Source organism: Epinephelus lanceolatus, chromosome 5, assembly GCF_041903045.1.
Source record: "Epinephelus lanceolatus isolate andai-2023 chromosome 5, ASM4190304v1, whole genome shotgun sequence".
NCBI classification, from domain to species: domain Eukaryota; kingdom Metazoa; phylum Chordata; class Actinopteri; order Perciformes; family Serranidae; genus Epinephelus; species Epinephelus lanceolatus.
In genome coordinates, this window is record NC_135738.1 from 26,833,512 (window position 1) to 26,848,529 (window position 15,018).

The 15,018-nt window shown below is 41.5% G+C and overlaps 1 protein-coding gene across 9 annotated transcripts in view; it reads right to left on the reverse strand.

Moving 5' to 3' along the window:
- Positions 1-15,018, reverse strand: part of magi2b (membrane associated guanylate kinase, WW and PDZ domain containing 2b) — a 107,358-nt gene that overhangs the window by 51,790 nt on the left and 40,550 nt on the right. For 8 of the 9 annotated variants that reach the window (XM_033634985.2, XM_078167990.1, XM_033634986.2 and 5 more), the window contains exons 3-4: positions 5,243-5,362; positions 231-455 (exon numbers count right to left, since the gene is read on the reverse strand). In XM_033634985.2, coding sequence (XP_033490876.2) covers positions 231-455; positions 5,243-5,362 — 345 coding nt within the window. Of the gene's footprint in view, positions 1-230; positions 456-5,242; positions 5,363-13,849; positions 13,983-15,018 lie in introns of those variants that run through there. The other variant, XM_078167988.1, reaches the window with a different exon arrangement.

The window sequence follows — 15,018 nt, forward strand, 5'->3', positions numbered from 1 at the left end:
TGGTTTTACTTTATCATATCAGTGAGACAGCAATAAATAACCCTGGGGACAGTTCAGGCCTTCCAGACAGATTTTCTCCTAAACAAAACATGATGTTTTAAAATGTCATCACGGTCACAACACATGGGAAACAGACCGTGTTTGAATCAAATTTCATTCACAAGAAGAAGAAAAATGTGTTACAAAACATCAACAGGAAATTGATGTTTTTCTCCTTCATCCTACTGTACCTGGTGTGATGGCCACCCCGTTGCCATTGACAACCGGGCTCTCCTCTTCCTCCTCCTCAGGCGGCTCCAGGCTGGCACGCTGCTCCATGTTGCTGACTGACTGGTTCCTCTTCCTTTTGCCCTGGGCGCTGGGCCGGGCTCCGGGCAGCAGGGCCTCACTTACATTCAGAGGAGGTGCTGCGGGAGACGGCTCCGCTGGAGGTTTCGGTGTGCCGTAGAAGTTATCTGAGGGCATTGAGGCACAGCGGCATTTGTGTTAGAGGCTACATGTACAACTAGAGAGAGATCTCAGGTGATGTAACACACCGTCTGGCAGGCAGAGTGGAGGTCTACTGCTCATGGGCAACTCTGACTTTGAACAGATGATTGCCTTTCAAAATGTAAGACTTAGCAGTCTCAACGGAGGACAGCAGAGATATCTGTGTTTTTGCCTGGAAACTAAGTATTACTAATAAATCTGATCAATTTTATGCATCTAGACGGTGGCTTATGTTTCAGGAAGAAAATAGTGTTAGCGATGAGGCAGCAGAGAACCTGCCGGCCTGAAAACATGGACTGACCCAAACAAATATTTTATTATGACTTGTAATATATTGAATAGAACAGGGCCACCAATGTAAATCAGAAACATCAGACTCAAACTTCCTCAGTTACCCATTCAGACCCCACTAAAACACAAATGTAGAAACAAGAGGAGTCAAAATAAGGCGCTTTCTCATGAATAAAGAGGAATAAAACAACAACAAAAAACAACACAATACTGAGAGCAAATGCCAACCCCACACATGGAAGTCAATGTCATTAATGTGTTTCCATCTCCTCCTTTCACCTGTGAAAGTTTTCTGCCTTCTCACAAACCAAAGACTCACCCAATCTAGAAAAGAAGGAAATTCGGGCATCTACAGTCAATTTATCATCTAATCATCATTGTCATCTGGACCAACTTACTGAATGACTGTGGAAAAACAGATAATACCTTCAAGTCTTTTAAAATACAACATTTTATAGACACAATATAAACAAACCTATGGCATCCACAGTGCAACATTCAGTATGTTCCATGCACACTAATATTCCACTATCATTCAGAATATGACAACATTATCCTGCAAACACCATATTCTGTTTGGATATTTCAAGTTAGGCTTTTTTTCAGACTGTAGCATTTTGCAGTTAAAACACGCAGGATATGCCAATGTTACTTGGGTTTTAGGAGCATTGTGTGGACATGTATACAGTGCTTTCGGAAAATGCATCTCATTTGGGGTTTTTACCACAGTTTGTGACACATAGCATTCTGCTTGTTTACACTCAACTCTGTGCATTGTACACAGATCAGCTAGTCAACAGCTGGGGTAGAGATGCATGCCCAAAAGAAAGGCCCACAATTCTGGTCGGAAGGAGAAACACACTTTAAACATTATGAAAGACTTGGTTATTAACCGGTTTTTGGGTATGCACAAATATCGCAATGTTTTCAAGAAGGTGGCTGAGGGAATGAAAGAGGGAGGCTGCGTTCACATGGTAGAACATATCCGAGTAGAAAACATCTTATTTTGATCTTATTTTCCATATTTTGACGTGATAAACGACTTGTAAGGGCACGTTAATCAGAGCATTCAGGGCTGCATTGAGTGGAATACTCTTTAACCATGTAAACAGCTCAGTAAGAATATTGTCTTTTTTTGGAGTAAGGGAAAAAACTGAATATTCTGTGCATGTACAGACAGTCTGTGACTCTTCATCCAGAATTGTTTCCTTAGTTTGTAGCGTACCCTCATCTGCCCTTCGTACATTTCAGACTACAGAATCTATTAAAGTCAGGATAGAACTGAGGTCTAGATTTTCTAATCTAGTCAATTTGGCCATGTGCGTTGGGTCAGTGTAGATGTAAGAGTGGACCCAACAACACATGCTGCTGCTCATGTAGCCTGTGTTCTTAGACACTGTCTCTCTGTGTAACCTTCATACAAAATCTCAGCACATAAGCAAATTAGCAAACAAAAGCGTTTATCTGTGTTTTATTGAACTGGAAGAAGACAACTAAGTCACGCAGGTTCTTTCAGATTTGGTCAAGGTGTGGTTTGGGTTTTGTTTTAATGGACAAGTCCACATTAAGGTATGGTGGTAAAATAGTCTCTCTTTCCACTTTTTGGGTTTGATACAAGTTGTGTTCTGCTCATTAGTCGACTCACTAGTTTACTGGCTCTCAAAGCCCAAACCAGCTGTCCGTTCTTCTTCATAATTAAGCTGACTTTTCCTGAACTACACCTGTTGCAGACAGGGGACAGTATGTTTGGAGGAAGATTATTATAGTGTTAGCAGGAAATGTAACATATTAGTGAGAGTTGGGAGTTTCAATTATACCCAGTTGTATCCTCAACAGCAGACAGTGTCCTTAATGGGTTGGGAGAAGATTTTACTTTCTCCTGAGGAAAGAAAGTTGGTGCAGAATCTTAAAGCACAAAAATACATAATTCTAAATATAAATATAGCACTCTAAATACATCCCCAAGGGAAGACGATGTCCCTTTTTATGATAAATTAAAGTTTTGGAAGCCAAGAAATGCCTGTCACTGTGTTTTCTCTGCTTAATGATGCACACAAACCTATTTCAGAACATAATGATAGCTGTGCAGTCAGGCTATAACTACAGTGTCTTAGGACAATATGTCTCTATATTCATTTAGTGTTGTGTGTGTATAGTTTTGTTTGATTAAAGTTTTTAAAGTGTGCAGTCAGTAAGTCATATTTGGGTGAATTTATATGTGTACAATACAGCTATGAACACAACTTCAGGTACAGTGAGTAAAGCAACTGTTTTTGTTTTCCTTACAGCATTCCTCCATGTAAATATCCCACTTACATAACAGAAAATTATATTATCTCATTTCAATTATCCGTCATTGGATCATATTAGGCTATACTTCCTGTGTGCATAAGCTCAGCAGGTAGAAACAGGAACAATGTTGTGATAAAATGGTAACAAAACTGTACAGAACCACCTGATCTGTACAAACATAACCTGAGCTGTGTAATTCCACTCATGTAGGTGCAAAGCAGCTCTGTTTAGAAGTGCAAGTACAAGAATACAAGCAAAATACAAATATAGCATTGGGCGTCTGTCATTTCACACCCACTGTACTTTGTACTGGTACTGCTGGTAGAAACACATCTAAGAATGGCTGAAGTTCAGTACAATGAAGAGAAGAAGAGTACATGAAGGTCCTCAGGGTATCTTACTGGAGATAGAAACATCCTCAATATATCAAAAGTATACATGTATACTTCTTTTTTTGGACTGACATTAAACCTTCTGTGATTTCAGTGCTGTGCTATACATATGTGAATAACCTTCTTTCTCTGTGCTATTTTCTCTTAAACAACACTAAAGCTCTACTTTGAAATTCAAGATCCTCGCTGTTAGGGAAATATATTTTGTGATTAAATATTGAGTGTGAGTGAGAGGAAGAGATGTCTTATTTTATAATCCCTCAAAGTGGAGAGGAGTGGGGGTTCCACAAAGAAGAAACAAAGAGAAAGGACAGGGGCAATGGGAGGAGAACAACAGCTGAGCAAAGACGAGGGAAGGAGGCCGCAATAAAGGACAAAAGGAGGATCAGCAGAAAAGAGTCCACAGACATCAGTTTACTTTCATCCCAGCAGCAGGCAGATAGATATTAGCAAAGGGCTCTATCAGAGCCACTTCTTCAGTGAGTGCACTTATCCTGCTGGCTACCAAACAGAATTATAACATCATAACAAAATATAAATGCGCACACACTGGTGCATGTAAACAAAGACATGAATATGAAACTGTATAGGCAGCAAGCGCCTACCTGTGAAAGCTTAAGGACAACCTGAAGGGATGCTTTGCAGAACATAAAGCTTACTGAGACAAGTTTAGGCCACGGTTCCTCCTTATGCACCACACTGGTTTTAAAAATGCAATGTTCCCTTGATCCTGAATGCTTCTGGTTTCGCCTGAAGGCATTTTGGCTTTATGCACAGTTCAATATCCACCTTCAGCTGTGACTCATCTCACATCATCATATACGTAAGCTCTTATGTGTACCAAGCCTTGCACACACACACACACACACACGCGCGCACACACAAGCATTGCAATTACTTTGAGGAGTTTCCTGATGATGCTCCTTGTCAGATTTTCGCTAACATCTATACATGTATCTTTCTACGCCTTTTTGCTGCCTTACCTACCATCTCTCTCATTCCTTCTTTTCCTCTCTCTTATTTTAATGTCCATTACAAAATGAGTTGCAGCACCTCCAGTGCAGCAACCCAGAAAGAGACAGCTTCCCCCAGTGGGCATAAATAAACTCTGTGTTAAGGGAAACATACACTGTACACATGCAACACACACTGTTATGAAAGGAACACGTAGAAAGGAAACACACACGCAAGCGTACATGTGCCTGTAAACCCTGCCCCTACCACACACACGCACACACACGCGTGCACACACACACACACACACACACACACACACACACACACACACACACACAAATGCATTCACACACATCATTTGCGTGAGTGTGTTCAGCCGCACATGCTCACAAAAATCGCTACTGGGCAAATGAACCAGCAAATCCCCCATCTGTAGATGTATCCCTGACAGTGTAGCAAAGCAGATGCACGGACTTGACATGACTTGGAAATGGCATTCATCCAGCTCACACACACATACACAAGCACGCACACACAAGTCAACCAGCCGTTTAACAACCACCAGAGGAAGCTGTAATACATGACTCAGTGCATAAGACTCATTTTGTTTACTTAAGCTGTGTGTAAGAGCATCACCTGACACACCTGATCCATCATGGAAAGATATTTACTGAGTAGCACAAGATGACAGACTGAATTCTAAAATAGCAAAATAGCTCCACTAAAACATATGTTCCCATTTCTGCTCCCTGAGCACCCGCACTTGTCTCGCAGATGCAAAATGTTCCCTGCACAGCGGCCACGACGCTACCAACACTCACCTTCATAGGTTCCACTCTCTAGCAGGGCTCCACTTTGCTCCAGTTCCATAAAACGCTCCACACTCACAAAGTTGTAGTCCACCCCCGGCACCTCCCCCTCCTTAGGCTGCCTGGTGGTACCTGCAGAGAAAGAGCGACAGAGGAAGAGAAAGGGAGAGAGGTCATCAGAGCCAAATAGGGCACTTGAGAAGAAAAGGCAGGAAGGCAGAGAAAGAGCCCAGAGAAAAAGGCTGGACAGAAAAAGACGAGAGATTTGAGGCTACAAAGTGTATCGGAGGAAGTGGGAGGGGAAAGGAAATGGAACAGAAGAGGCTGAGTGAGGAGTCATCACTTGTGATAGCCAAATCCATTCACACAATTGTGTGTGAGTGACAGTGAGAGACAGAGAGAGAGAGACTGCTAGAGAGGATATGGGAAAGCATGCTCAAACAGCAAACCACCATCATTCAGGTCCCACGAGCCAACCCAGTGCTGTTTTTGTAATGAGTTCATCAATACGGCACTTTTACCAAGCATAACTCAAACGTCCTTACACAGCATACAATATTGTGCCGATTGGATTATTGTCCAAACAGCAGGAATGCAGAGGCACCACATCACCACGCTGCAATTAGAGCCTCCCTACATCAACGCTCTAGAGCTCTCCATCAGTGCTGCACCGCAGAGGCTCAGCTGTGTGATGGCAGCCATGGGAGTTTTGAGTTTAATGAGGTGCTGTGTTTGTGTCTCTGCCAACTGGACTTTTCAGCTTAGGGCTCAGTGAAGTCTGCTGGTGTTGATTCCTGCTCTCCATTGATCATGCCTGAAAACAGTCATTGGCCCAGCGTGGAGAGGGAGTACACTCTCCGAGCTTTTCCCAGGACTCGCATGGTAAAAGCTAAGTCGGATTGATCTCGCCGTGGCTTCAACCAGATCTGACATTCTGGCCGTGCAGTTGCCAGATTATCAGATCTGGCTGAAGAGGATGAATTGTGCTCTAACGCTCAAAGTGTGCAGGTCTGAAAGGTGATCTGCAGTTTTGACAAGGCTGTAGGAAGCCAAAAACACACAACATGTGCTCTGGTATTAATGGAGGGTAAAAAACATTTACTAGTAATGTAATTTAAGTGTGAGCAGTGGGATATGAAAACAGCAGGTGGTGGATGTGTTGTAGACACATTTTGCACACATACAACCATGTACAAACACTGAGTGAGTGAGGGGTTAGTCATCTCATGGAGTGCGGGATCCTCTAACTCTCCCGGAGTGTGATATCTTAATCATTAGATCTCTATTGATCGTCTGTCACCACTTTGCTCCTGTAGTGCATCTACTGAACATTCTTTGCTGTATTTACTTCACCACTGGGAGCACAAATGGCAGCTTAGCAACACCTAATGAGTAAGAAAGAAGTGATACCAGCACATTAGACATCTATAGTTGGTCTATAAGGCTGTGCAACACTGCCATACTGTGTAGAAAGCTGTGTTTGTTTGCACTAATCTCTGCCAGTGTGTTTATATGTGTGTACTAGAGTTATCATGATACAGAAGATTTGATACCAGTGTGAAAAAAATGGTAATCAATACATCTTTCGACACCATGGCAAAAAGAAAAACTAGAATTACCACCTCATGGTTGTATGCCTCTGCCAACAAGTCAAGTTGTAGTTTACATTTAATACATATAATACATGTAGTGAAGACTTTGAGGGCGTATTTTCTGATGAAACATGGAGGCTCAGGCTTCACACACATCTTCAACCAAGCAGCACAAAAGATCAATACAATTGGCACAGGTTCAAGACAGGCATTTAAGATTAGTGTCACCAATTCAGTATCTGACCAAATGTTTCCACTTCTGTTCCTGAAGTGGTTTTGCAAAGCATTATGATGTCATCGTGACCTTGATCTCGACCTTTGACCATCAAAATCTAATCAGTTTAACCCTGAGTCTAAGTGGACGTTTGTGCCAGATGTAATGACATTTCTGCAAGGTGTTCTTGAGATATCATCAAAAGAATGGGACAGACGTAAGGTCAATGTGACCTTGACTTTACCCTAACCCTAACCCAAAATCTAATTACTTTATTTTTTAGACCAAGTGGATGCTCGTGACAAATTTGAAAATATTCCCTCAAGGCATTGCTGGGATATCGTGTTAATGAGAATGGGACGGACGGATGAATGGACAACTTGAAAACATAATGCCTCCGGCCACGGCTGTCACCAGCGCAGAGGCATACAAAATCCTAGGCACACAAAAACGGATACTTTTTTATTCTTCTGTTGTAAACAACCTGCACACAGTGCTGGAACACAAAAAGTCACTGAACACATGTCTGCAGTCACGTAGCTCTTTGTTGCTGGAGAGAATGCTGTTACAGCCACAGATTGAGGACCAGTTGAATATCCTCCACTCTGTTTCATCTGTGCAGCCTCGGGTTGAAAATCTGACTGCAGATCTGTTTTTCTATACTTTATACTTTTCTATAGTTTTTTTTCTGTACTTTAGATCCTATCACATTTATAACTAACAGAGGTCATATCATTTTAAGCTTGTGGTATCAAAAAAGTATTTAAGTGTCGATACTTTTGACAACCTTAGTATACGCTTAACTGTGTTTTCTTTGTAGCTCTAAATGGTGGTGAAGTACCCACTGTGCCAACAGTAATCCCATCTCCAAGCTGATCACAGCTCAGCAGGACACCATAAATCCAAAACACCACAGGTAGGATTGTGAGAGAATGTGTGTGTCTCTGAGTGTGTGCAACAATCCACAATGTATGATGTACTCCAACTCTGATCAACACTTAAAATCAGTTGACTATATTGTGAATGCAATGCTTATAAAGAGCCATATACTGCACAGCGTGACTATGGTGTTAATTCATTAGCTTTACACTGCTGTCAGACAGGTGTTACTAAGAGATGTGACTGTGTGTGATATCCCATGTGGTAACAGGATGGTTTAATATTTCAGTAACTCTCACAGCCCATTCTGTGACATCTCTACAGCTGCAGATATTGTTTTTGTACATGTAGGCAAATCTATTATTCCTACAGATGGGCTGTGTTTCTGAACTGCACAGCAACCAATCAATCAATCGATGAAATAATCATTTATTTGTCACATGTAGTCATACATGGTTTAACTCCTGTGAAATGAGATCCTGTCAGCTCCATCAACGTGTACACTGCAATTTAGTCCTTTTTTGTTTCTTCTTACACGGTTGGCTGCTGCTTTATAATTGTCCATGTTTCCAGATGGTTCTGGTAATCCATGGCTTCTGGATGTGGAATGATTTAACTGTAGTTTCTCCTGTTGTTTCACAAATTAAATTCACCACAGACTCAGTGAATTCAGTCTCAAGACTGGCTAGTTAATGTACAAGGATTGATTATTGATATATTGCAATTTGAATTTGTTTTTCAGAACAAAGTTTATATATTTGGATGAATTTGTAACAGGCAAGATTTTTAATATAACCCAGGCTGTGGCCCACCCCCAATACCTCTGCATCCCACCAGGGGGCCACAGCCCACACTTGGGAGAGCACTGCTCTAAACTATAGTTTACATATACAACATGGTTGTACATGAATGTACATTAGTAATACTTATATTTGGCAACCTCAAGCCACAACAAACAAACGAAACAGAACAAACAAATGCTAGACAGCAGTTTTATCTCAGCTGTAATACGTAGTCTGGCTGTCTTTTCTTTAGAGATGAAACATTCAACCAAGTAATCAATTATTGGAGAAGACAACAAGAAAATAAATGGCAACTTTTTTATTAACTGGCAATCATTTGTGTCATTTATCAAGCATGAATACCTTTTTTTGAGACCAAACAATAACCAAATTATAGTAAATTAAGTTTCTAATTCTTATGGTTTTATTTGTCTTTTCAAAAATTTAAATATGTCTAAAAATACACATAAACATCAATCCAACATTCCACGTGCTACATTGCAGGCAACTGGACTTGCTTGAGTTTCTTGGAGATGTTTCACCTCTAAACCAAGAGGGTTTTTCACCTGTAGCTGACTGGTGAGGAGTCAGGACTGACAAGGCCTCTTGGATTAGAGATGAAAATGCATTATATCACAAGGTATAATAAATATCTACCCCACCCCCTGAGTTGACTCATCATTTCTCTGACTCAGTTACATACTAACATTTTACAGTATGAGCTTCATACATATAGTCTATATTTGGTGGGTGTTTTATTGAATTGCATTATATTATCAGGCGTTTCTGGTATTTTGTCCCCACTTCATATACACACAGTGCCTGGCAAAGTGCCACCATAGGGTACCAAGGATACTATCATCTTACATTTACTGAAATTAAAAAACTACATGAAGAAGCTTCACCGTCCAGCACAATGGGGCCCATTACATGAACTGTACTGCATGTTAAAATAAAACATAAGTCTTAAGGGGACCATTCATCTCGTGTGTAGTGCTACTCTGAATACCGTAGCAGCTCAGCCAGCCAGGCGGGGCTGGTCGCCTTCCACTGGGTACAGCTATTGATCTGTAAGATCAGAATGAAATTATTCTGCTGCCCACACCAGAGTAGGCAGAGCCTGCTGGAATACTGATGACCTGCCAATGGCCCTCTCCCACAGCTTCCTTCACTGGACACACCAACAGAGCAGAAAGAGAGAGGGAGAGAGAGCATCTTGTTGGATCTGAGCTGGGAATATTGATCGACTATCTGGCCTTGAGATAGGCATATAGGCCGACTGTTCCTCTTTTCTTTCTTCCGTCCTTTTCATACATTGCTACTCATAGCGGCTGAAGACATTACCTGTTTTTCTCCCTCGCTCTCTGCTCTTACTTCTCCCTTTCCCTTGGCAACACCAACAAAATAACTGTAAAGTAGACCTTTTTTATTAAAACGAACACTGTCCCCAGAAAAATCCATACTCTGTTCCTTCTGCCCCCATTGCTACCTTCCTTTCTCTGTATCTATCTTTAACCTTACCAACTTCTCTTTTCTTATCCTCAAAACACCCAGGTAGAGGCCGAATTGATGCAAATACAATCCATAATTTAAGAAGCCCTGTAGATGAAGGCTGAAATGTCTTCAGGTCAGTACAGCAGATTTTCTCATTATATTTTTTTGCACATACATAGTAGGGCTGGGGGATATGGAGAAAATCAAATATCACAATATTTTTGACAAAATACCTCTACATCAATACAACAATATCAATATGGTATTGTAGGGTTGGCAATTAGTGCTTTCACAATATATTTACACAAAAATATTTTTGATAAATTCTCATCAGTAGTGTGAATATAATGACTAAGTTGGTAAAAGCAAATAATAGAACAGCTAGAATAGTCTGGTAAGTTCAGAAAATTACATCACTTCACTGTAATGGAGACTTTAAAACCAGGAAAAGACAACACTTAGGACATTACTATATCCAAAATCTAGGACTATATCTAGTCTTGTATCATGATTTCGATATAATATCAATATATTGCCTAGCTCTAATACCGAGCCACAAAAACTCATCAGCAGAGCTTTAATAAATAAGCTGAATAAAGAAGGACATGCTGCACAGGTGCTCAAATTAAAAAATGGCAGCAGACTGTACTGAGAGGAGGCAGCGACGCTTCCCCTGAGCCAAAACACTGCTGCTGACTATTGATTGGATGTCGTGCTCTTGCTAATAAAGGATAAAGTTGGCTGTGAGCCAAAAATGGTCTTTGCATTGCAATCAGCCAGTGTAGACAAACCTCTCAGAGGTGACACTGCGAGTAGGAGTATGAGTGCCATAGAGATTTATGGCTTAAATTACTTAAATCCATAATAGCACAGAAAAGCTTCGGAGCTGCCACTTTAGGGGTTGAAGACATTCTCTGCCTCAAACCATGACGACTGAGCGCTACAGAATATTTTCATGTTGGTGGGAGTGTGTGTGAGAGGGGAAAAAAAGGGAAAGAGATTACGTAGAACCATAACAAGGAAATTCCATTTGGAGGAAAAGCTAAAATAGCTGATATACTGAAATAACTCAGCTGGGTGTCAGACGATAAGAGGACAAAGACCTTTACTAAATAATAGAGTGGCAGAAGAGTGGCAAGCAGAGAAAAACAAAAAGAGGCAGTGAGAAGAGAAAAGGCACAATTGGTTAACCTCACTGTGTATCCACAGAGGCCAGCGAGTGAGTTGGAGAATGCGCACGAGTATTCATACGTATGTTTGTATAATTAGACAGGAAGTCACCAAGTGGGAGAAGCAGAGCGGGGGAGATTCAGAGCTAAAAATAGACTATCGATGGACTGATTATCATAATAAAGCGTGGGGGAAGGTGGTCTCTGCCGTCTCAGTGAGTATGTGTGGGAACAGGGAGGAGGATGTGTGGAGGACCAAGTGTGTCTTTCATATTAACAGTTAATAGTTAATCTGTAGACACAGAGTCATAGGTATCATTGTGTCTTCTAGAGTTTTGAGATTCACAGTTGACAAAATGACTCCTACAGTATTTGTACTTATAATAGCTGAACAACTGTACATTAATTGGACTGAGTAACTAACCCAGATAAGAAAAACTGGATACACATGGTCCCACCTGAGCTTCCAGTTCTGTGTCTCAATACGCTCATATATGAATTGTGTTTGTCTCACAAACCCCTCTTGGTTTCAGCGTATCATCCATCAGAGCCATCAGGCTGCTTTCGGAGTTTGAGGGAATTTGTTACAGAGACAGAGGTAACACCAAATCTAAGAGTAACTAAAAATATTCTCTAAAAGGTGAACAAGCATCACACTCTTTCACAATAATCCCCAGGTGGACTAGATGAGGAGGAACACACCGCTGCTACAGATTTGATAGCACACCTGTCCTCTGGGCTTAATGTATGTAACCTAAAATGCTGCACATGGTAGAAAGAGACGCATTTATCTTCTGAATGCATGTCTTGTGTCTACATGTTGCAACTCTTTAACTGTGCTGGATGCTTTGGTAGGTCCATCACTACATGTGCCTTAAAACACAAATTTGTATTGAACTGAAGGCTTTCAGTTTGGTATGCATTACACACTGAACAATTTGTTAAAAATACTATTACATTTGGAAAATAAATTATACAGCTTAACCTGTGTAAGATATAATGCTCTCAGTGTCACTGCGCTCAACAAGGCAGTCCATGCTGTCTGCCCCTCCCACTCCAAAACCAGAACATTCTACTCCAGTGAGACTCACTGGAAGCCATGCTATGCTAAAGGCCCGAACATACTTGGGCAGAAAGTACGCAGAACGGACTCCGCGGAGGTCCGCGCGGACTGAAAGCAGACGTCCGCAAGCCCTGTGCGCGCAAAGCTCGGGATTTTACGACCGCGCAGACTCCGCGCCCAACAGCACTACCAGAGCCAGAATAAGGGATTCTTCAATAACCTACAGATGTGGTGTTTAACGCCACCTTGGTTTTGCTGTGAATTATAAGGGCAATAGCAATAGACTGGTGGATAAAAAAAACAAAGATATGTCGCATCTACTACATGACAGTAGATTACAACAGTGGGAATACTTCAAACATGTCAACCTATATATGGTGACATCACCCCAGTGTGTCAACCCTAAACAAAACCAAGGAGCAACAGGAACAACACAGATGCCACAAGCTAACGTTATCCCAGCAGCATTAAGGCAGCCATTCCCATCTGATTCAAACAGGGAAAAAGAAACCACTGCGGTGATTGGTAATGTCACATTTATCACCGCAGATATGAAACCCTACTCTCTATATAAGCTTTACAAACATGTTTAATGTCTAATTGAGTCCCATTACAAAATTCCTTCACTAGCCCATTTCAGCCAGACCATAATTACTGCTTTCGACAAAAAACAGAAGCCCAACTCATGATGAAGACACCCCAGAAGATGGGTCACTCAGGTACTTTAAGATATTAGCTTTTAGAAATTAAACATTTTAAAAATAAAGGACATTTCTACTTTATTGCTGTATCGAAATCATATCGAACCATGACACCACTGTGTCATGTCACATCGAACTGAACTGTGAATCCTGTGGGCCATCACATCCCTAATGTGCATGTTGTGCAGCTGAGTCCAAACCATTCTTAATTTCCAGTAAAGATCCCAAGGTGTCAAACTAGTCCCCATATTTCATTATAAAATCTATAACAACAGGTATAAAATGATGCACAGGACATTAAAATCTTCCTATTCAATCTAATTGTGCATTGTCCGTACAAAACTGTTATCCGATATTGAAACTACCCAAGGGGGAATACTAAGGGAACATTAGCTTTCAAGGCACAATCCTGCAACCATAGAGGAAAAAAATACAGAGACAGAATACACTGTCCTCAAAACCCTGAACTTGTTTACCCAGAATCCTTTTCAGCACAGAGCAAGCAGAGCACCACGGCAGCAAGAGAGCAGAAAGGAATGTGAGGATTGTCTGTGTTTGTTTCTCACACGACACGCATACACACACTGCTGCTTTCTTATTCATTAACTGTCTCAGTCTCACACCTATCTATCTATGTATCTATCTATCTATCTATCTATCTTGTCTTCTCAAATTCCCCTCTATTATCCTTTCTCTTTCTCTCGTTCCTCTTGTTTCCAATTTACCTCATTGCTCTTCCATCCATTTGTTCCACTGTTGGTGCTCTTTGTCCCCATTACTCCCTCTCTGTCTTTTTTAATCCGCTCCCTCTTCCCCTCGTTATCCTCCTCTCTTCCTTTGTCTCTCCTTCAAGCTCCGTCTCGCACTTTGGTCTCACGTCTCATTCACTCTCACCGTTCACCCTCCCTCTTCCTTTTCCTTCTTCCCGGTTCGCAGATGTGAAGTGTGACAGCGGGTCTATAGGAGAAGTATGATCGAGCACACACACACAGTCATCCTTATTTACACTACAAAGCCTGGGCTACAGATGCAGCAACGCAACATGGCAACACTCTGACAGGAGCGTCTGCTGCCACGACAACACGTCAGTGCCTGGCAACGCTGCCTTGCCATGGTAACAAGCGAACATCTACATTAGCTCTGGAAAAATAATATTTATGTCAGATGTGACACTCGGCCGTTTTGCATACACAGCCATTTTACTAGTTACAGTCTCAGGGGTCCTCAGCCTGAGACCTTTTACTCTGCAGAGCTGCAGGTCTGTGCTTCCTCGCACTTCATCCATCAATTACTGTCACAGCTTGGCCACTGAGACTCGCACCTGGTTACCTCAGAGTAATTCAGCTGGAGTTTAAGCGGACAGGTTTGACTCCAATGGGGGCTGCAGGCTGCGAGGACTGGGGGACTTGGATTTCGCTCTCTAGTGTAAATCACTCTCGGGACAGATGTAAGATTGGGCTGCTCCCTCAGTTACAGATGCACCGAGCTTTGGAGTTAAAAGCAGATTGTTGTGCTACCCACAGTGTTCCAGTGTACTCATAATCAGAGACAGAGTTTCAAAGCTTTGAACACTGATGAGCTTGATGAAGGCCTACTGTAAGATCTGGTCATCCAGTTTACATAAAGTCATTTCTATTAAAGCCTGTATAATATGTCAGTGTATATTAGGTTTAATTTATATTTGCTTGTTAAATACAAAGTTTTGAGATATATGCTTATTTGCCGTGAGTTCAATAAGAAGATTCACACCACTCTCATGTCTGTGTGGTAAGTGTAAGTGCTTACTATAACAGTGGAGACAAGGGGACAGCTGGATTGTCTCTGTCCAAAGGTCACAAAATCTGCTTAGAAACTCCTCTAAAACTCACTAATTAACACAGATCTCATTTGTTTA